The 17,851-nt window shown below is 42.6% G+C and overlaps 1 protein-coding gene across 2 annotated transcripts in view; it reads left to right on the forward strand.

The window, feature by feature from the left end:
* ITPR2 (inositol 1,4,5-trisphosphate receptor type 2) overlaps window positions 1-17,851 on the forward strand; it is a 616,651-nt gene that overhangs the window by 512,303 nt on the left and 86,497 nt on the right. For both annotated transcript variants that reach the window (XM_038760705.1, XM_038760713.1), the window contains 3 exons: window positions 3,600-3,775; window positions 4,884-5,048; window positions 14,126-14,321. In XM_038760705.1, the coding sequence (XP_038616633.1) occupies window positions 3,600-3,775; window positions 4,884-5,048; window positions 14,126-14,321 (537 nt within the window). The remainder of the gene's footprint in view (window positions 1-3,599; window positions 3,776-4,883; window positions 5,049-14,125; window positions 14,322-17,851) is intronic.

The following is a 17,851-nucleotide window of genomic DNA, read 5'->3' on the forward strand; positions in this document are numbered from 1 at the left end:
GCCATTATTATTATTATTATTAAACGGAGGCCGACCCCTGCTATCTAGAGGGACAGTGCGTGTCACGAACCCAAGACCTCGTAAATTCAAAGTGGGGAAAGAGTTTTGTTGGTAAAGGATAGTGGGATTGAGCACAGTCCTGGGAGTCGGTTCTAATCCTGGCTCCGCCATTTGTCTGTTGTGTTACCTTGGGCAAGTCACTTCACTTTTCTGTGCCTCAGTTCCCTCATCTGGAAAATGGGGATTGGGTCTGTGAGCCCTACATGGGACAGAAACTGTGTCCAACCCCATTTTCTTATATCCACCCAAGCACTTAGTACAGTGCCTGGCACTTAGCACTTAAGAAATGCCATAATAATAATAACCTTAACTCAAACCCTAACCCTAATATTATTATATTGATAATTAATAATATTATTATTCAACAATTATAATGCTCTGGGCAGCCTCTCCTTAACACGAGATCTAAAGAGGTAGCGAATTAACATGGCCTAGTATATTGATTGATATATATATATAAATTAGCATTTATTAAGTGCTTACTATATGCAGAGCACTTCTAAGCGCTGTGGAAAGAGCGTGGGCTTGGGATTCAGAGGTCATGGGTTCCAATCCCAGGTCCGCCACTCGTCTGCTGTGTGAACCTGGGCAAGCCATTTAACTTCTCTGTGCCTCAGTTACCTCATCTGTACAATGTGGATTAAGACTGTGAGCCCCATGGAGACATGAAGTGCATCCAACCAGATTATGTTGTATTCATTCATTCATTCATTCATTCAATTGTATTTATTGAGTGCTTACTGTGTGCAGAGCACTGTACTAAGCACTTGGGAAGTACAAGTTGGCAACATATGTATCTACCCCAGTGCTTAGTACAGTGCCTGGCATATAGTAAACGCTTAACAAATGGCATTAAAAAAGAAAAAAGTTGATAGACCCATTCCCTGCCCACAAGTACCTTACAGTCTAGAGGGGAAGATGGACATTAATTTAAATAAATAAATTATGGATATAAATGTAAATGCTGTGGGGCTGAAGGTGGAATGAATGAATTTTGCAAATCCAAGTGCAAGAGCGATGCAGAAGAGGGTGGAAGAAGAGGAAATGAGAGCTTAGTCAGGGAAGGCCTCATGGAGGAGATGGGATTTCAATGTTTGCTTCGAAGGTGGGGAGCGTGGCTCAGTGGAAAGAGCCTAGGCTTTGGAGTCAAAGGTCATGGATTCAAATCCCGGCTCAGCCAATTGTCAGCTGTGTGACTTTGGGCAAGTCACTTAACTTCTCTGTGCCTTAGTTACCTAATCTGTACAATGAGGATTAAGACTGTGAGCCCGCCGTGGGACAACCTGATCACCTTGTTACCTCCCCAGCACGTAGAACAGTGCTTTGCACATAGTAAACGCTTAATAAATACCATCATTATTGTTATTATTATTATGTGAAGAGGGAGGGAATTCCAAGCCAGAAGAAATGATTAATCAATCAGTGGTATTTAATGAGCACTTACTGTGTGAAGAGCACCATACCAAGTGGTTGGAAAAGTATAATGCAATGGAGTTCATAGACCCGATCCCTGACCACAAGGAGTTTACAAATAATCTATGTTCCAAGGAGCCGGTTGTTCCATGCAGCAAAGATGCGGACTACCATGAGATTGATTCATTCATTCAGTCAGTCATTTATTAAGTGCTTACTGTGTGCAGAGCACTGTACTAAATTGTTAGGAAAGTACAATACAATAAACAGGGACAGTCCCTGCCCACAACGAGCTCACAGCCTAGAGGGGGAGAGACAGACATCAATGTAAATAAGTGAAATTGGAGAAAAATGTGGAACGCTTCACAAATTTGCATGTCTTCCTTGCTCAGGAAGGTCAAAGGAAGGGCCCTGAAGAATAGCTGAACCGCAAATTGTAACTGAGCTTTTCAGGATATTTGTCAAGCGCTTACCCCGTGCCAGACACTGTACTAAGCTCTGAGATAGATAAAAGTTCATCAGGGACAGGAACAGGTACTGTCCTATCTGATTATCTTGTATCTACCTCAGCTTTTGGTACAGTGAGTGACTGGCAACATTATTTAAAGCAAGAAAGAAAAAGCAGCACGTATCTGAAGTATACACACCTGTGTAAGGCAACACATAACTAAATGGCAAAACATCAATCAATGAATGCTATTTAGTGAGCGCTTACTGTGTGCGGAGGATTGTACTTAGCAGTTGGAAGAGTCCGATACAACAGAGTTGGGAGACACATTCTCTGCCCACAGGAGCTCTAGACTGTAAGTTCATCATTGGCAGGGAATGCATCTAATATAATAATAATAATAGTATTAGAAGGCTTTTTCAAATACCAAGGACTGCCCTAAAAACAAACAAATGGATTTTGGAGCCAATTAAACCAAAGTGGTTTTCGGAAGGCCAAATGACTCGACTTAGATGAGCGTATTTTATATTGGGAGAACTAATTCTCTGGAGAAGACACTAATGCTGGGAAAAATCCAGGGAAAACATGGAAGAGGCAGACAGGAAGCTAGATGGATCGAGACCAGAACAACGATAACTGAAGAACTGCTAGAAAGGTGGCGGATTATGGCAGAGGATAGATGTTCCGGACAAAATATATCCATGGAGTTGCTATGAATCAGAAATGACCCGACAGCACTTAATAATAATAATATGGTAGGGAATTTGTCTATTAATAATAATGATAATAATGGTATTTGTTCTATTTGTAATTGTATTTGTTTTTGTGATGGTATTTGTAATAGTAGAAGCAGCATGGCTCAGTGGAAAGAGCATGGGCTTGGGAGTCGGAGGTCATGGGTTCTAATCCCAGCTCCGCCAATTGTCAGCTGTGTGACTTTGGGCAAGTCACTTCACTTCTCTGTGCCTCAGTTACCTCATCTGTAAAATGGGGATTGAGACTGTGAGCCCCCCGTGGGACAACCTGATCACCTTGTAGCCTCCCCAGCACTTAGAACAGTGCTTTATTACTCTATTTATTTATTTATTTATTTATTTATTTTACTTGTACATATCTATTCTATTCATTTTATTTAGTTAGTATGTTTGGTTTTGTTCTCTTTCTCCCCCTTTTAGACTGTGAGCCCACTGTTGGGTCGGGACTGTCTCTATATGTTGCCAACTTGTACTTCCCAAACGCTTAGTACAGTGCTCTGTACACAGTAAGCGCTCAATAAATACGATTGATTGATTGATTGATTTCTTTGCACATAGTAAGCACTTAACAAATGCCATTATTATTATTATTATTATTTGTTAAGCGCTCACTATGTGCTAGGCACTGTTCTAAGCTCTGGGGTACATACAAGATAATTGCGTTGGACATAGTCCCTGTCCCACAGGGGGCTCACAGTCGCGATCCCCATTTTACAGATGAGGGAAGTGAGGCCCAGAGAAGTGAAGCGACTTGCTCAAGGTCACACAGCAGACAGGTGGCAGAGGCAGGATTAGAACCCAAGACCTTCTGACGCCCAGGCCCGGAGTCTAGCCACTAGGCCGTGCTGCTGGTGGATGGATGGATGGGTGAGTGGATGAATGGGTGAATGAATTGTTCCAGCTTCCCGGTTTCTATTTTCCAGGCACTCTTTCTCCCTTCTTCTCGGTCCTGCTGTGGATGGCCGTGGCAGCCTGTACGGCCATGCTGTTCCTCTTCTCCAAGCCCTCGGGCATCCGGCCCTTCCTGGTGTCCGTCATGCTCCGGTCCATATACACCATAGGGCTCGGCCCAACGCTCATACTTCTCGGGACGGCTAACGTGAGTACCTCAAGGGACCCTGGGGAATGACAGAGGTCAGTGCGTATGTGACAAGTCGATGAAAGTCCGCCCCAGTTTCTGCTGCGCTTTTTCAGAAATGAACAAGCGCAGTGGGATTTCCCCGCGTTCACAACCCCCTTAAAGTTTGATTTTAAAAGGCTTGATATGAACGCTTGAAGGGTGTCTTAATTAGGAGTTCATTCGATCAATTCAATCATTGATTCAATCATGATTGATTCAGTCATTCATTCAATCGTATGTATTGAATGAATAATGAATGAATATTGAATGAATGAATGAATGAATATTTATTTATTTATCATCAGTCGTATTTATCGAGCGCTTACTATGTGCAGAGCACTGTACTAAGCCCTTGGGAAGTACAAATTGGCAACATATAGAGACAGTCCCTACCCAACAGTGGGCTCACAGTCTAAAAGCATTTATTGAATGCTTACTGTATGCAGAGCACTGTATTAAGTGCTTGAAACAACCTGATCACCTTGTATCCCCCCCAGGGCTTAGAACAGTGCTTTGCACATAGTAAGCGCTTAACAAATACCATCATTATTATCATTATTGAAAGAGGACAATTCGACAATAAACAGACACATTCCCTGTCCACAACGAGCCGACAGTCTGGGGCCTGGGGGAGACTGTGTCCAACCTGATTAATTTTCATCTACCCTAGTGCTTCAAACAGTGCTTGGCACATAGTAAGCACTCGAGGAATGTATCTGTTTATTGTTATCTTGTACTGTATTGTTATTTTGTACTCTCTCAAGCACTTGGTACAGTGCTCTGCACATAGTAAGCGCTCAATAAATACGATTGATTGATTGGTAAAGTGCTCTGCCCAAAGTAAGCGCTCAATAAATATGATTGACTGAATGAATGAACAAGTACCTTTTCAATAATTATTGTTATTATAATTAAAAACTACCAATATAGTTATCATTATTGATCTCTTTCTACAGTAGAAAGAGATGACTATAGATAACTGTTAAAGGAGAAGGTTAAGATGCAACGCATGTATTCAAAATCGGTGTCATATGAGCGCGTTGAAGTCGGCCTAACGTTGTCTACCTGATTTGTTTCTCTCTTTTAGCTCTGTAACAAGATTGTGTTCCTCGTGAGCTTTGTGGGGAACCGCGGCACATTTACGCGGGGATACCGAGCGGTCATTATGGACATGGCCTTTCTGTACCATGTTGCATACGTCTTGGTGTGTACGCTGGCTCTGTTTTTCCATGAGTTCTTCTATAGCTTCCTGGTGAGTACCTCTCTGTGGCGAGAATAACGATCGGTGATATGGGCGGGGAATGTGTCCGTTACATGGTTATAGTCTACTCTCCTCAGCGCTTAGTAGAGTGCTCTGCACACAGTAAGCGCACAATAAGTATGATTGATTGATTGATATATAGACAATACCTTCTTTCTTGGGGCTGTTTCCCTTTCTCCACGGCAGGTTCTGACAATTGGGCCAGTTCACACATTCATTCATTCATTCATTCAGTCGGATTTATTGAGCGCTTACTATGTGCAGAGCACTGTACTAAGCGCTTGGGAAGTACAAGTTGGCAACATCTAGAGACGATCCCTACCCAGCAACGGGCTCACACAGATCTATGTCGTTTACATCTGTTGTTATATGAAGCAGACCAGGGTCTCTTAATTTGATTGTTCAGAGAAGCAAGTCAGAGCATGGCTCAGTGGGAAGAGCCCGAGCTTGGGAGTCAGAGGTCATGGGTTCTAATTCCGCTCTGCCACTTGTCAGCGGTGTGACTTTGGGCAAGTCACTTCACTTCACTGTGCCTCAGTTACCTCATCTGTGAAATGGGGATGAAGACTGTGATCCCCACATGGGACAACCTGATTACCTTGTATCCCCCCCAGCACTTAGAATAGTGCTTCGCACATAGTAAGCGCTTAACAAATACCATCATTATTATTATTATTGATTATTCTGAGGAGCAAATCAGGGCTCTTCTTTTGATTATTCTGAGGAGCAAACCAGCCACTCTGATTTTGATTGTTTGGAGGAGCAAATCAGGGACTCTTATTTGGATTGTTCTGAGGTGCTAATGAGAGACTTTTATTTGGCTTGCTCTTAGGAGCTAATCAGGCCCTCTTCATTCATTCATTCATTCATTCATTCATTCAATCGTATTTATTGAGCCCTTACTCTGTGCAGAGCACTGTACTAAGCGCTGGGGAAGTACACGTTGGCAACATATAGAGACAGTCCCTACCCAACAGCGGGCTCACAGTCTAGAAGTCTCTTATTTTGATTATTATGAGACACAAACTCAGGGAATTTTATTTTGATTGCTCTGAGGTGCAAATCAAAGACTTCTATTTTGATTATTTTGAGGAGCAAATCAGACCCTCTTAATTGGATCTTTAGGAGATACAACCGTGGATGTTTATTTTGATTACTATGAGAAGCAACCTGGGACTTTTGTTATGATTATTATTATTAATATTAATAATATCATATTTATTGAGCACTTACTGTGTGCAAAGCACTGTACTAGACGCTTGGGAGAGTACTTTCCAAGAGCTTAGTGCAATGCTCTACACACAATAAGCGCTCAATAAATATATTGAATTGAATTGAACATCAGACACGTTCCTGGCCCACACCCAGCTCACAGTCTAGAGGGGAGACAGACATTAATATAAGTAAATAAATAGATAGATAAAAGAAATAAATAACAGCTCTATACAGATCTAGACATATGTGCCATAGGGAAGGGAGTGAGGAGGAATGCCCTACTGAGAGCTTACCTCTTCCAGGAGGCCTTCCCAGACTGAGCCCCTTCCTTCCTCTCCCCCTCGTCCCCCTCTCCATTCCCCCCATCTTACCTCCTTCCCTTCCCCACAGCACCTGTATATATGTATATATGTTTGTACATATTTATTACTCTATTTATTTATCTTACTTGTACATATCTATTCTATTTATTTTATTTTGTTAATATGTTTGGTTTTGTTCTCTATCTCCCCCTTCTAGACTGTGAGCCCACTGTTGGGTAGGGACTGTCTCTATATGTTGCCAACTTGTACTTCCCAAGTGCTTAGTCCAGTGCTCTGCACACAGTAAGCGCTCAGTAAATACGATTGATTGATTGATTGATAAGGAGCAAGTCAGAGCAGCGCAGGAGGGAGTGAGAGAAGAGGAGAGGAGGGCTCAGTCAGGGAAGGCTTCCTGGAGGAGATGCGCATCCTCTGTTCTGAGGAGCAAATCAAGGGCTCCTATTTTGATTGTTCTGAGGAACGAATCAGGTATTCTGATTTGGATTGTTCCTAATTGCCAAAGCAGTACTCCCAAAATCCCTTTGGACTTTGTGGAGGAGAAAGAAATCAAGATTTCTTTTCCAGAAAACAGCCACCAGTCTTGCTACCCTGCAATCGATTAAGATCATGAGTCCCGTGTGCGACGGGGACTGTGTCCAATCTGATCAACTTGTGTCCACTTCAGCTGGCGCTTAGAACAATGCTTGGCATATAGTAAGCACCTAACAAGTACCCTAGTTAATCTAGGTTGGTAGGTTGGAATAGAATTGCACACCCTTTTTTCCAGACTGAGAGGAACTAGCTCTCCGCAGAGCGACATGTAAATATTGGCAGAATGAAGACGCTTAAATGAATCACTGTGATACATTATATTTGTTAATGTGGTATGGCTATTTTTAGCGCAAACCTCAGCTCAAATGTAAAATAGACTTAAATAAGCCAATTCCATTTTGCTATGGTTTTATCTTGCCTCAGTAGTTCAACTTTAAAGTGTGTCTAGACTTGTAAAAGTGCTGACTAGAAATGAGATAACAGTAAGGAGTTTAAACTGTGTGCAGGAAAGTAGCAAAGAGGAAAAAGTGTTGTGAAACAAGGTCAGAATGGAATAATCGCAATCATCAGTGACACTGATTGAATGCTTACTGTATTCAGAGCACTGTACTAAACACTTGGGAGAATACAGTACAGCTGGAAGATATAAACCCTAACCTCAAGGAGATTACAATCCAGAAGGGAAGACAGACGTTAAAATAAACTCATTCTATCGTATTTACGGAGCACTTACTGTGTGCCAAACACTGTGCTAAGCTCCTAAATAAATTCAGGTAGTGCAAAGCAACAGCAATATCAATGAATCAATAGCATATGAGTGCTTACTGTGCACAGAGCACTATTACTGAACACCTAGTAGAATAAAATAGACTTGGCAGACACAGACCCTCCCTCAAGGAGTTTACAATCTAGCAGGGAAGGCAGACACAAAAATGAATGAATTCCAAGTAGTGTGAAGGAACAGAGTTGAAAGATATCAGTCAATCCCATAGTAAGCGCTTAACAAGTACCATAATGATTATGATGATGATGAACAATCAGTGGCATTTTTTTGGGTGCTTCCTGTGTGTGGAACTCTGTACTAAGCCCTTGGTACGATAAGCTACTAAATAAATTCAGGAAGTGCAAAGCAATAGCAATATCAATGAATCAGTAGCATTTGAGTCCTTACTGTGCACAGAGCACTGTACTGAACACCTGGTAGAATACAATAGAGGCAGCAGACACAGACCCTCCCTGAAGGAGCTTACAATCTAGCAGGGAAGGCAGACACAGAAATGAATGAATTCCAAGTAGTGTGAAGGAACAGAGTTGAAAGATATCAGTCAATCCCATAGTAAGCGCTTAACAAGTACCATAATGATTATGATGATGATGAACAATCAGTGGCATTTTTTTGGGTGCTTCCTGTGTGTGGAACTCTGTACTAAGCTCTTGGTACGATAAGCTACTAAATAAATTCAGGTAGTGCAAAGCAATAGCAATATCAATGAATCAGTAGCATTTGAGTCCTTACTGTGCACAGAGCACTGTACTGAACACCTGGTAGAATACAATAGAGTCAGCAGACACAGACCCTCCCTCAAGGAGCTTACAGTCTAGCAGGGAAGGCAGGCACAAAAATGAATGAATTCCAAGTAGCGTGAAGGAACAGAGTTGAAAGATATCAGTCAATCCCATAGTAAGCGCTTAACAAGTACCATAATGATTATGATGATGATGATCAATCAGTGGTATTTTTTGGGCTCTTCCTGTGTGCGGAGCTCTGTATAAAGCTCTCAGGAGAGTACGATGTAACTATAAACGGACACATTCCCTGCCCACAACGAGCTACAGTCTAGTGGACGAGCTTATAGTCCAGAGGTTTGAAACCCCATTTTACACATGGGGAAACAGAGGCCCAGAGGCCCCCGTTTTGCAGATGAGGATGCTGTGGCACTGAGGAGTCAAGTGACTTAACCCGAGGCCACGCAGCAGACAAGTGGCGGAGCTGGGATTAGAACCCAGGTCCTCTGCCTCTCCCTGTGTGTTGCTCTCCCTCAGTGTGTTGCCAGCTTGTACTTCCCAAGCGCTTAGTCCAGTGCTCTGCACACAGTAAGTGCTCAATAAATACAATTGATTGATTGATTGATTGTGTGCAGAGAATTTGTCTGTTTTCTGTTATATTGCAGTCTCCCAAGCAATCAATCAATCAATCAATCGCATTTATTGAGCGCTTACTATGTGCAGAGCACTGTACTAAGCGCTTGGGAAGTACAAATTGGCAACACATAGAGACAGTCCCTACCCAACAGTGGGCTCACAGTCTAAAAGGGGGAGACAGAGAACAGAACCAAACATACCAACAAAATAAAATAAATAGGATAGAAATGTACAAGTAAAATAAATAAATAAATAAATAAATAGAGTAATAAATATGTTAGTACAGTGCTTTACACACAGTAACCCCTCAATAAATATGATTGACTGCCTTCTGAGCGCAGAGGTAATAATAATAATAATAATGCCATTTATTAAGTGCTTACTCTGTGCAAAGCACTGTTCTAAGCGGTGGGGAGGATACAAGGTGATCAGGTTGTCCCATGGGGGGCTCACAGTCTTCACCCCCCATTTTACAGATGAGGGAACTGAGGCACAGAGAAGTGAAGTGACTTGCCTGAAGTCACACAGCTGACAATTGGCAGAGCCGGGATGTGAACCTATGACCTCTGACTCCAAAGCTCGTGCTCTTTCCACTGAGCCATGCTGCTTCTAGGGAGGACAGATAAGTGTTACTTGAAGGGTTGAAGGTAGTGGAAAACCAAATGGTCCTAATGTTTTTTAATGCTCAGATTATAGCAAGAGAAGCAGGGTAGCCTATTGGAAAGAGCATGGGTCTGGGGGGTCAGAGGACCTGGGTTCTAATCCCGCTCTGCCACTTGCCTGCCGTGTGATCTCGGGCAACTTATTTCACTTCTCTGTGCCTCAGTTTGCCCGTACTCCCTCTTCCTTAGACTGTGAGCCCCGTGAGGGATGGGGACCTTGTCAATCAATCAATCAATCAATCAATCGTATTTATTGAGCGCTTACTGTGTGCAGAGCACTGTACTAAGCACTTGGGAAGTACAAGTTGGCGACATATAGAGACAGTCCCTACCCAACAGTGGGCTCACAGTCTAAAAGGGGGAGAAAGAGAACAAAACCAAACATACTAACAAAATAAAATAAATAGAATAGAATCCCTGCCCACAACAAGCAGGGGGACAGATATTAATAGGAACGAATAATGCAGTGCTCTGCACACAGTAAGCATTCAATAAATATGATTTACTGATTGTCTCCACCAACCCTCCTTCAACCTGTGGAGTATTGAGGAATTGTAAGAGATGCCTCCGTGATCTGTGCCTTTAAGGGGTGATGGAGAGAGCATTCATTCATTCAGTGGTACTTATTAAGTGCTTACTTTGTGCAGAGCACTGTACTAAGCGCTTGGAAGGGTCCAGTAGAACAAAAACAGAAAAACTCCATCTGCAGAGCGAACTCTCTGAGGATGAAGTTCCTCGGAAACCATCTCACTGGAGAGCGAAGCCGAGCTCCCTCAGAGACAAACACCCTGTCTACTTCCCAACTGAATTCTCTTCAGCATTCAGTAGAGTGCTCTGCACACAGTAAGTGCTTTAATAATAATAATAATAACAATAATAATGGCATTTATTAAGCTCTTACTATGTGCAAAGTACTGTTCTAAGCACTGGGGAGGTTACAGGGTGATCAGGTTGTCCCATGGGAGGCTCACAGTCTAGAAGGGGGAGACAGACAACGAAACAAAACATATAAACCAAACCAGAACTTTAATATTCTTTCAGTTGCTGGCACTCCTCTATTTCTACTACTAGAAACAACATGGCCTAGAGGATAGAGCGTGGGCCTAGGAGTCCGAAGGACTTGGGTTCTAATCCTGTATATATATATATATATATGTGTGTGTGTGTGTATATGTTTGTATATATGTTTGTACGTATTTATTACTCTATTTATTTTGTTTGTACATATTTATTCTATTTATTTTATTTTGTTAATATGTTTTGTTTGGTTCTCTGTCTCCCCCTTCTAGACTGTGAGCCCACTGTTGGGTAGGGACCATCTCTATGTGTTGCCAACTTGGACTTCCTAAACCCTTAGTACAGTGCTCTGCACACAGTAAGCGCTCAATAAATACGATTGAATGAATAGCCCCTTATCTCCGTCCCCTCCCCACAGCACCTGTATGTATGTGTATATGTTTGTACGTATTTATTTGTACATATTTATTCTATTTATTTCATTTTGTTAATATGGTTTGTTTTGTTGTCTGTCTCCCCCTTCTAGACTGTGAGCCCACTGTTGGGTAGGGACCGTTTCTATATGTTGCCAACTTGGACTTCCCAAGCGCTTAGTCCAATGCTCTGCACACAGTAAGCGCTCAATAAATACAATTGAATGAATAATCCTGGCTCTGACACTTGCCATCTATATCACCTTGGGTAAGTCACTGAAGTTCTTGGTGCCTTAGTTTCCTCATCTGGAAAATGGGGGGTCAGTACCTGTTTTTTGGTGGTTGGGTTTTTTTTTTGTTTTTCTTTTTTGTATTTATTAAGCACTTTGTATGTTCCAGGCACCATACTAAGCACTGGGGTGGATACAACCTTATCAGGTTGCCCACAGTCCATGATATTCACTCACTTCTTCAATCGTATTTACTGAGCACTTACTGTGTGCAGAGCACTGTACTCAGCGCTTGGAAGAGTACAACCGAACAATAAACAGAAGCATTCCCTGCGTACATTAATTCATTCATTCATTCGACCGTATTTATTGAGTGCTTACTGTGTGCAGGGCACTGTACTGAGCTCTTGGAAAGTACAATTCAGCAATAAGGAGAGACAATCCCTGCCCACAGTCGGCTCACAGTCTTACTCTCCATTTTCCAGATGTGGTAACCGAGACCCAGAGAAGTGAAGCGACTGGCCGATGGTCATACAGCAGACCAGTGGCAGAGCCAGGATTAGAACCCAGGTCCTTCTGATTCAAGGCTCAGTGCTCTAACCATCAGCCCATGCTGTTCTTCCCCTACTTAGACCTTGAGCCCCATGTGGGACATGGACAGTGCCTTACCTGCTTAACTTTGTACCTCTGTGTCCAATGCGATTTGCTGGTATCCACCCCAGCGTTTAGTTCAGTACCTGCCACATACTAAGCACTCAACAAATATCATCATTATTATTAACAAATACCATTATTATCATTGTTATTAATAGTGGTATTTTTTAAGCGCTCACTATGTGACGAGCACTGTTCTAAAGCGCTGTGGGGGGGAATACAGGGTGATCATGTGGGGCTCACAGTCCTAATCTCCATTTTATAGATGAGGGAACTGAGGCACAGAGAAGTGAAGTGACTTGCCCAAAGTCACCCAGCTGACAAACAGTGGAGTCGGGATTCGAACCCATGACCTCTGACTCCTAAGCCCAGGCTCTTGCCACTGAGCAGTGCTGGTCATCAGGTTGTCCCATGTGGGGCTCCTCAGGCATTGGAGGGAACAGATTGAGGAGTGGAACCATATCTTGCAAAATCCCCCTCCTCCTCTCTTCCCGGACCCAATTGAACCCCCAGCCCCAGAAAAATCATCAAAAATTGTTCAATGTAGTTTCTATGCTTTGTTTTCATAGCATAAATGATTGATTAGTTCACTCTTTCTGTGGTTTCAACTTGTGATGCTAAATGTACTGCCTTGTGGATTCTTTCCTGAGTATTTGACATGAGAGATGCAAGCTGGTCTAGTTTTTCTTACTTTCATTCATTCAATCGTATTTATTGAGCGCTTACTGTGTGCAGAGCACTGTACTAAGCGCTTGGGAAGTACAAGTTGGCAACATCTAGAGACGGTCCCTACCCAACAGTGGGCTCACAGTCTAGAAGGGGGAGACAAACAACAAAACAAAACATACTAGCAAAATAAAATAAATAGAAAAGTGAATATGTACAATATGTACTTGAATATCCAACATTCTCACACAATCAATCAATCATATTTATTGAGCGCTTACTGTGTGCAGAGCACTGTCCTAAGTGCTTGGGAAGTACAAGTTGGCAACACATAGAGACAGTCCCTACCCAACAGTGAGCTCACAGTCAAAAGAGGGAGACAGAGAACAAAACCAAACATACTAACAAAATAAAATAAATAGAATAGACATGTACAAGTAAAATAAATAAATAAATAAATAGAGTAATAAATATGTACAAACATTTATACATATATATATACATAAGGCCAGCAGACACATTTTGGCTAAGCATTTTATACACTTCATAAAACAACTCCAGAATGTTGATAAAAATGAAACATTAGGAATAAACAGCTGAATTCCTGATATTTATTAGCCCTTTCCTTCTCATATTCCATACTGGCGTCCTTGCCCTCACTTTGATATCTAAAATGGTTTCATCTTCTCATTTTCCCTCTCTCCGAGTGGGTAAATATCGCTTTTAAGGTACTAGGATTAGAGTCCTCTTTATTGGGAAGGATTGTCATAATAATAATAATGCTGTCATTTATTAAGCACTTACTATGTTTCAAAGCACTGTTCTAAGCACTGGGGAGGTTACAAGGTGATCAGGCTGTCCCACGGGGCGCTCACAGTCTTCATCCCCTTTTTACAGATGAGGTAACTGAGGCACAGAGAAATTAAGTGACTTGCCCAAAGTCACACAGCTGACAAATGGCGGGGTCGTGATTTGAACCCGTGATCTCTGGCTCCCAAGCCTGTGCTGTTTCCACTGAGCCAAGCTGCTTCTCTTATCTTAGCATCTTGGGTGACTCTACCTTATTTACTTGACTGCACTCTAAGTTTTTATCCATTTAGTTTTTATCCATTTTCAGGGTACGGTTTAGATATTTGGTGTGTCTCTTAGAGGAACATCGATTCCTTGTGGCATTTATACGTTACTATCTGTCGATTTATCTTTTTTTTTTTGTAGCTGTTCGATCTGGTGTACAGAGAGGAGACTTTGTTGAATGTCATAAAGAGCGTCACCCGAAATGGTCGCTCCATCATCCTGACAGCAGTGCTGGCCCTCATTCTCGTCTACCTCTTCTCCATTATCGGCTTCCTTTTCTTGAAAGATGATTTCACGATGGAGGTGGATAGGCTGAAAAACGGAACAACCTTTCCAGGTATCACTCTCACCGCGAGGTTTTTTTTTTAATGGTTTTTGCTCAGCGCTTAGTATGGGGCAGGTGCTGTTCTAAAAACTGCGGTAAATACAAGCAGATTCACTCAATTGTATTTATTCCAGCCCGTCCCGCCTATCCTGGGCCCGGCTTCAGCAGAGAGCGGGAATTCCTTGCCTGTCTAATCCCGGCTCCACCACTTACCAGCTGTATGACTTTGGGCAATTCACTTGACTTCTCTGTGCTTCCGAGAAGCAGCGTGGCTCAGTGGAAAGAGCACGGGCTTAGAGTCAGAGGTCATGGGTTCAAGTCCTAGTTCCGCCACTTGTCAGCCGTGTGACTTTGGGCATGTCACTTAACCTCTCTGGGCCTCAGTGACCTCATCTGTAAAATGGGGATTAAGACTGTGAGCTCCCTGTGGGACAACCTGATCACCTTGTAACAGTCTTTTAGACTGTGAGCCCACTGTTGGTAGGGACTGTCTCTATATGTTGCCAACTTGTACTTCCCAAGCGCTTAGTACAGTGCTCTGCACACAGTAAGCGCTCAATAAATACGATTGTTTGATTGATTGATTGTAACCTCCCCAGCACTTAGAACAGTGCTTTGCACATAGTAAGCACTTAATAGATGCCATTATTATTATTATTATCTGTAAAATGGGGATTAAGACTGTTGAGCCCCACGTGGGACAACCTCATTACTTGTATCTACCTCAGCACTTAGAAAAATGCTTGGCACATAGTAAGCGCTTAACAAATACTATCATTATTATTTATTAAGTGCTTACTGTGTGCTGGGCACTGTACTAAGCTCTTGGGAAAGTACAATACAACAATAAACTGACATTCCCTACCCACAGTGAACTCACACTCTCCCACGTGGGGCTCCCAGTCTTAATTTCCATTTTACAGATGAGGGAACTGAGGTACAGAGAGGTGAAGTGACTTGTCCAAGGTCACACAGCAGACATGGGGTAGAGGCAGGATTAGAACCCAGGTCCTTATGACTCCCAGGCCCAAGCTGTATCCATCAGACCATGCTGCTTCTCCTTCATTCATCATCCTGTTTATTTTTTTATTTATTTGTTACGCGCTTACTATGTGCCAGGCACTGTTCTAAGCACTGGGGTAGATACAAGGTAATCAGGTTGGACATAGTTCCTGTCATTCATTCATTCAATTGTATTTATTGAGCGCTTACCATGTGCAGAGCGCTGTACTAAGTGCTTGGAAAGTACAATTAGGCAACAGATAGAGACAACCCCTACCCACTGTCATAATTCATTCATTCATTCAGTCGTATTTATTGAGCGCTTACTGTGTGCAGAGCACTGTACTAAGCGCTAACATATAGAGACGGTCCCTACCCAACAGTGGGCTGCCCGGGCACCATCCACTAGACGCAGCTGGCTCAGTGGAAGGAGCATGGGCTTTGGAGTCCAAGGTCACGGGTTCAAATCCCAGCTCTGCCAATTGCCAGCTGTGTGACTTTGGGCAAGTCACTTCACTTCTCTGGGCCTCAGTTCCCTCATCTATAAAATGGGGATGAAGACTGTGAGCCCCCCGTGGGGCAACCTGATCACCTTGTAACCTCTCCAGCGCTTAGAACAGTGCTGTGCACACAGTAAGTGCTTAATAAATGCTATTATTATTATTATTATTATTATTATACCAAGCTGCTCCTTCTGGTTGCTCACCGGAGGACAGAGCAGTTAATCAATCAGTCAATCAGTGGTATTTACTGAGTGCTTAGTATGTGCAGAGCACTGTACTAACCGCTTGGGAGAGAGCAGAATGACAGAATTAACAGATACGTTTCCTGTCCATAACAAGCTTACGGTCTCAAGGCTACAGAGTTTTTTAAGCCAGAAAACAGAGGAAATTAATGAGAGAAAATGTAGTCTTCTGTTCTGTTGAGTTTGTGGCTACGTTCAATGTCAAAAGACCATCAGCCTGATATTTTCTTCGACCCCGCATTTTGGTTGTGAAAATGTTTAGTGTCATCCAAGTGTAATCCTTTGAGTCAGGGCGCAACAAATGGCTTTAATACATAGGATACAAAAGCTTACTTGTCTCGCAAATTCTGTTTTTTGTTGACGTATAGAACCTCAGCAAATATGACTCAATAAAGGTTGATTTAAGAGCAATCCAGGGTTGGATGTCTAAGAACAAGAGACTCATAAGATCTCTGTTTGTTTCTTGTTCAAGGATGTGTTTGTTTCTTGAGAAGCAGCATGGCTCAGTGGAAAGAGCACGGGCTTTGGAGTCAAGAGGTTGTGGGTTCAAATCCCGGCTCCGCCACTTGTCAGCTGTGTGACTTTGGGCAAGTCACTTAACTTCTCTGGGCCTCAATTCCCTCATCTGTAAAATGGAGATGAAGACTGTGAGCCCCACGTGGGACAACCTGATTACCTTGTATCTACCCCAGTGCTTAGAACAGTGCTTTGCACATAATAAGTGCTTAACAAATACCAACATTATTATTATTGTTGCTCTTTTGAATTACTTTTGATCTTTCATCATCATCATCATTAATGGTATTTATTGAGCGCATACTTACGCAGAGCACTGTTCTAAGCGCGTGGAAGAGTACGATACCTCAGAGTTGGTAGACATGTTCCCTGCCCACAGCGAGCTCACAGTCTAGAAGGGGACACAGACACTAATATAAATAAATGATTTCTAATACTGTGAAATTTAAAGATATGTACAGAAGTGTTGTGAGGCTGAGGGAGGGGCGACTATCAAATGTCCGAAGGTCACAGAGCCAAGTGCATGGATGATGCAGAAGGGAGAGGGAACTGGGGAAAAGAGGGCTTAATCAGGGAGGCTTCTTGGAGGAGTCATGACGCTGATTTGGCTACACATCCTTGAAACTACTAAATTTATTTTACCAGCAGCCTTTTATTCAGTCTCTTTTTAATTGTTTCACTCTTCAGAACTCAACAACCTTATTCTGGTAAGGAGAATCATGGTGGTTGGTAAAGTTCATTCATTCATTCAATCATATTTATTGAGCACATTCTGTGTGCAGAGCACTGGGCTAAGAGCTTGGAAAGTACAATTCGGCAACAGATAGAGACATTCCCTACCCAACAATGGGCTCACAGGGATGGTTGAGGGTCCTTGTTCCTATTGTCTTGTTTTATTGTTTTCTTCTCTCATGAAAGAAAGGAAACCTTTTTCTTCTGCCCTTCACCTGATTCTCACTTCCAACCCTCACTCATCTCCTCTTTCCTCTCTCCCCATTCCTTTCCTATTCTCCCCTCATCCTTTCCTTTTCTTTATTCTCTTCCCTTATCTTCTCCCCCTTCATTGTTTCTCTTTGCCATATTTTCCTTTGAGAAGCAGCGTGGCCTAGGACAAGTCACTTCACCTGGCTCTGCCACTTGCCTCCTGTGTAACCTTGGGCAAGTCGCTTCACTTCTCAATTTCCTCGTCTGTAAAATGGGTATTCAGTGTCGTTATTAATAATAATAATTGTGATGTTTCTCAAGTCCCTTTTTTGTACTAAGCCCTGGGGTAGACGCA

This window comes from Tachyglossus aculeatus, chromosome 2, assembly GCF_015852505.1.
Source record: "Tachyglossus aculeatus isolate mTacAcu1 chromosome 2, mTacAcu1.pri, whole genome shotgun sequence".
Lineage (NCBI taxonomy): Eukaryota > Metazoa > Chordata > Mammalia > Monotremata > Tachyglossidae > Tachyglossus > Tachyglossus aculeatus.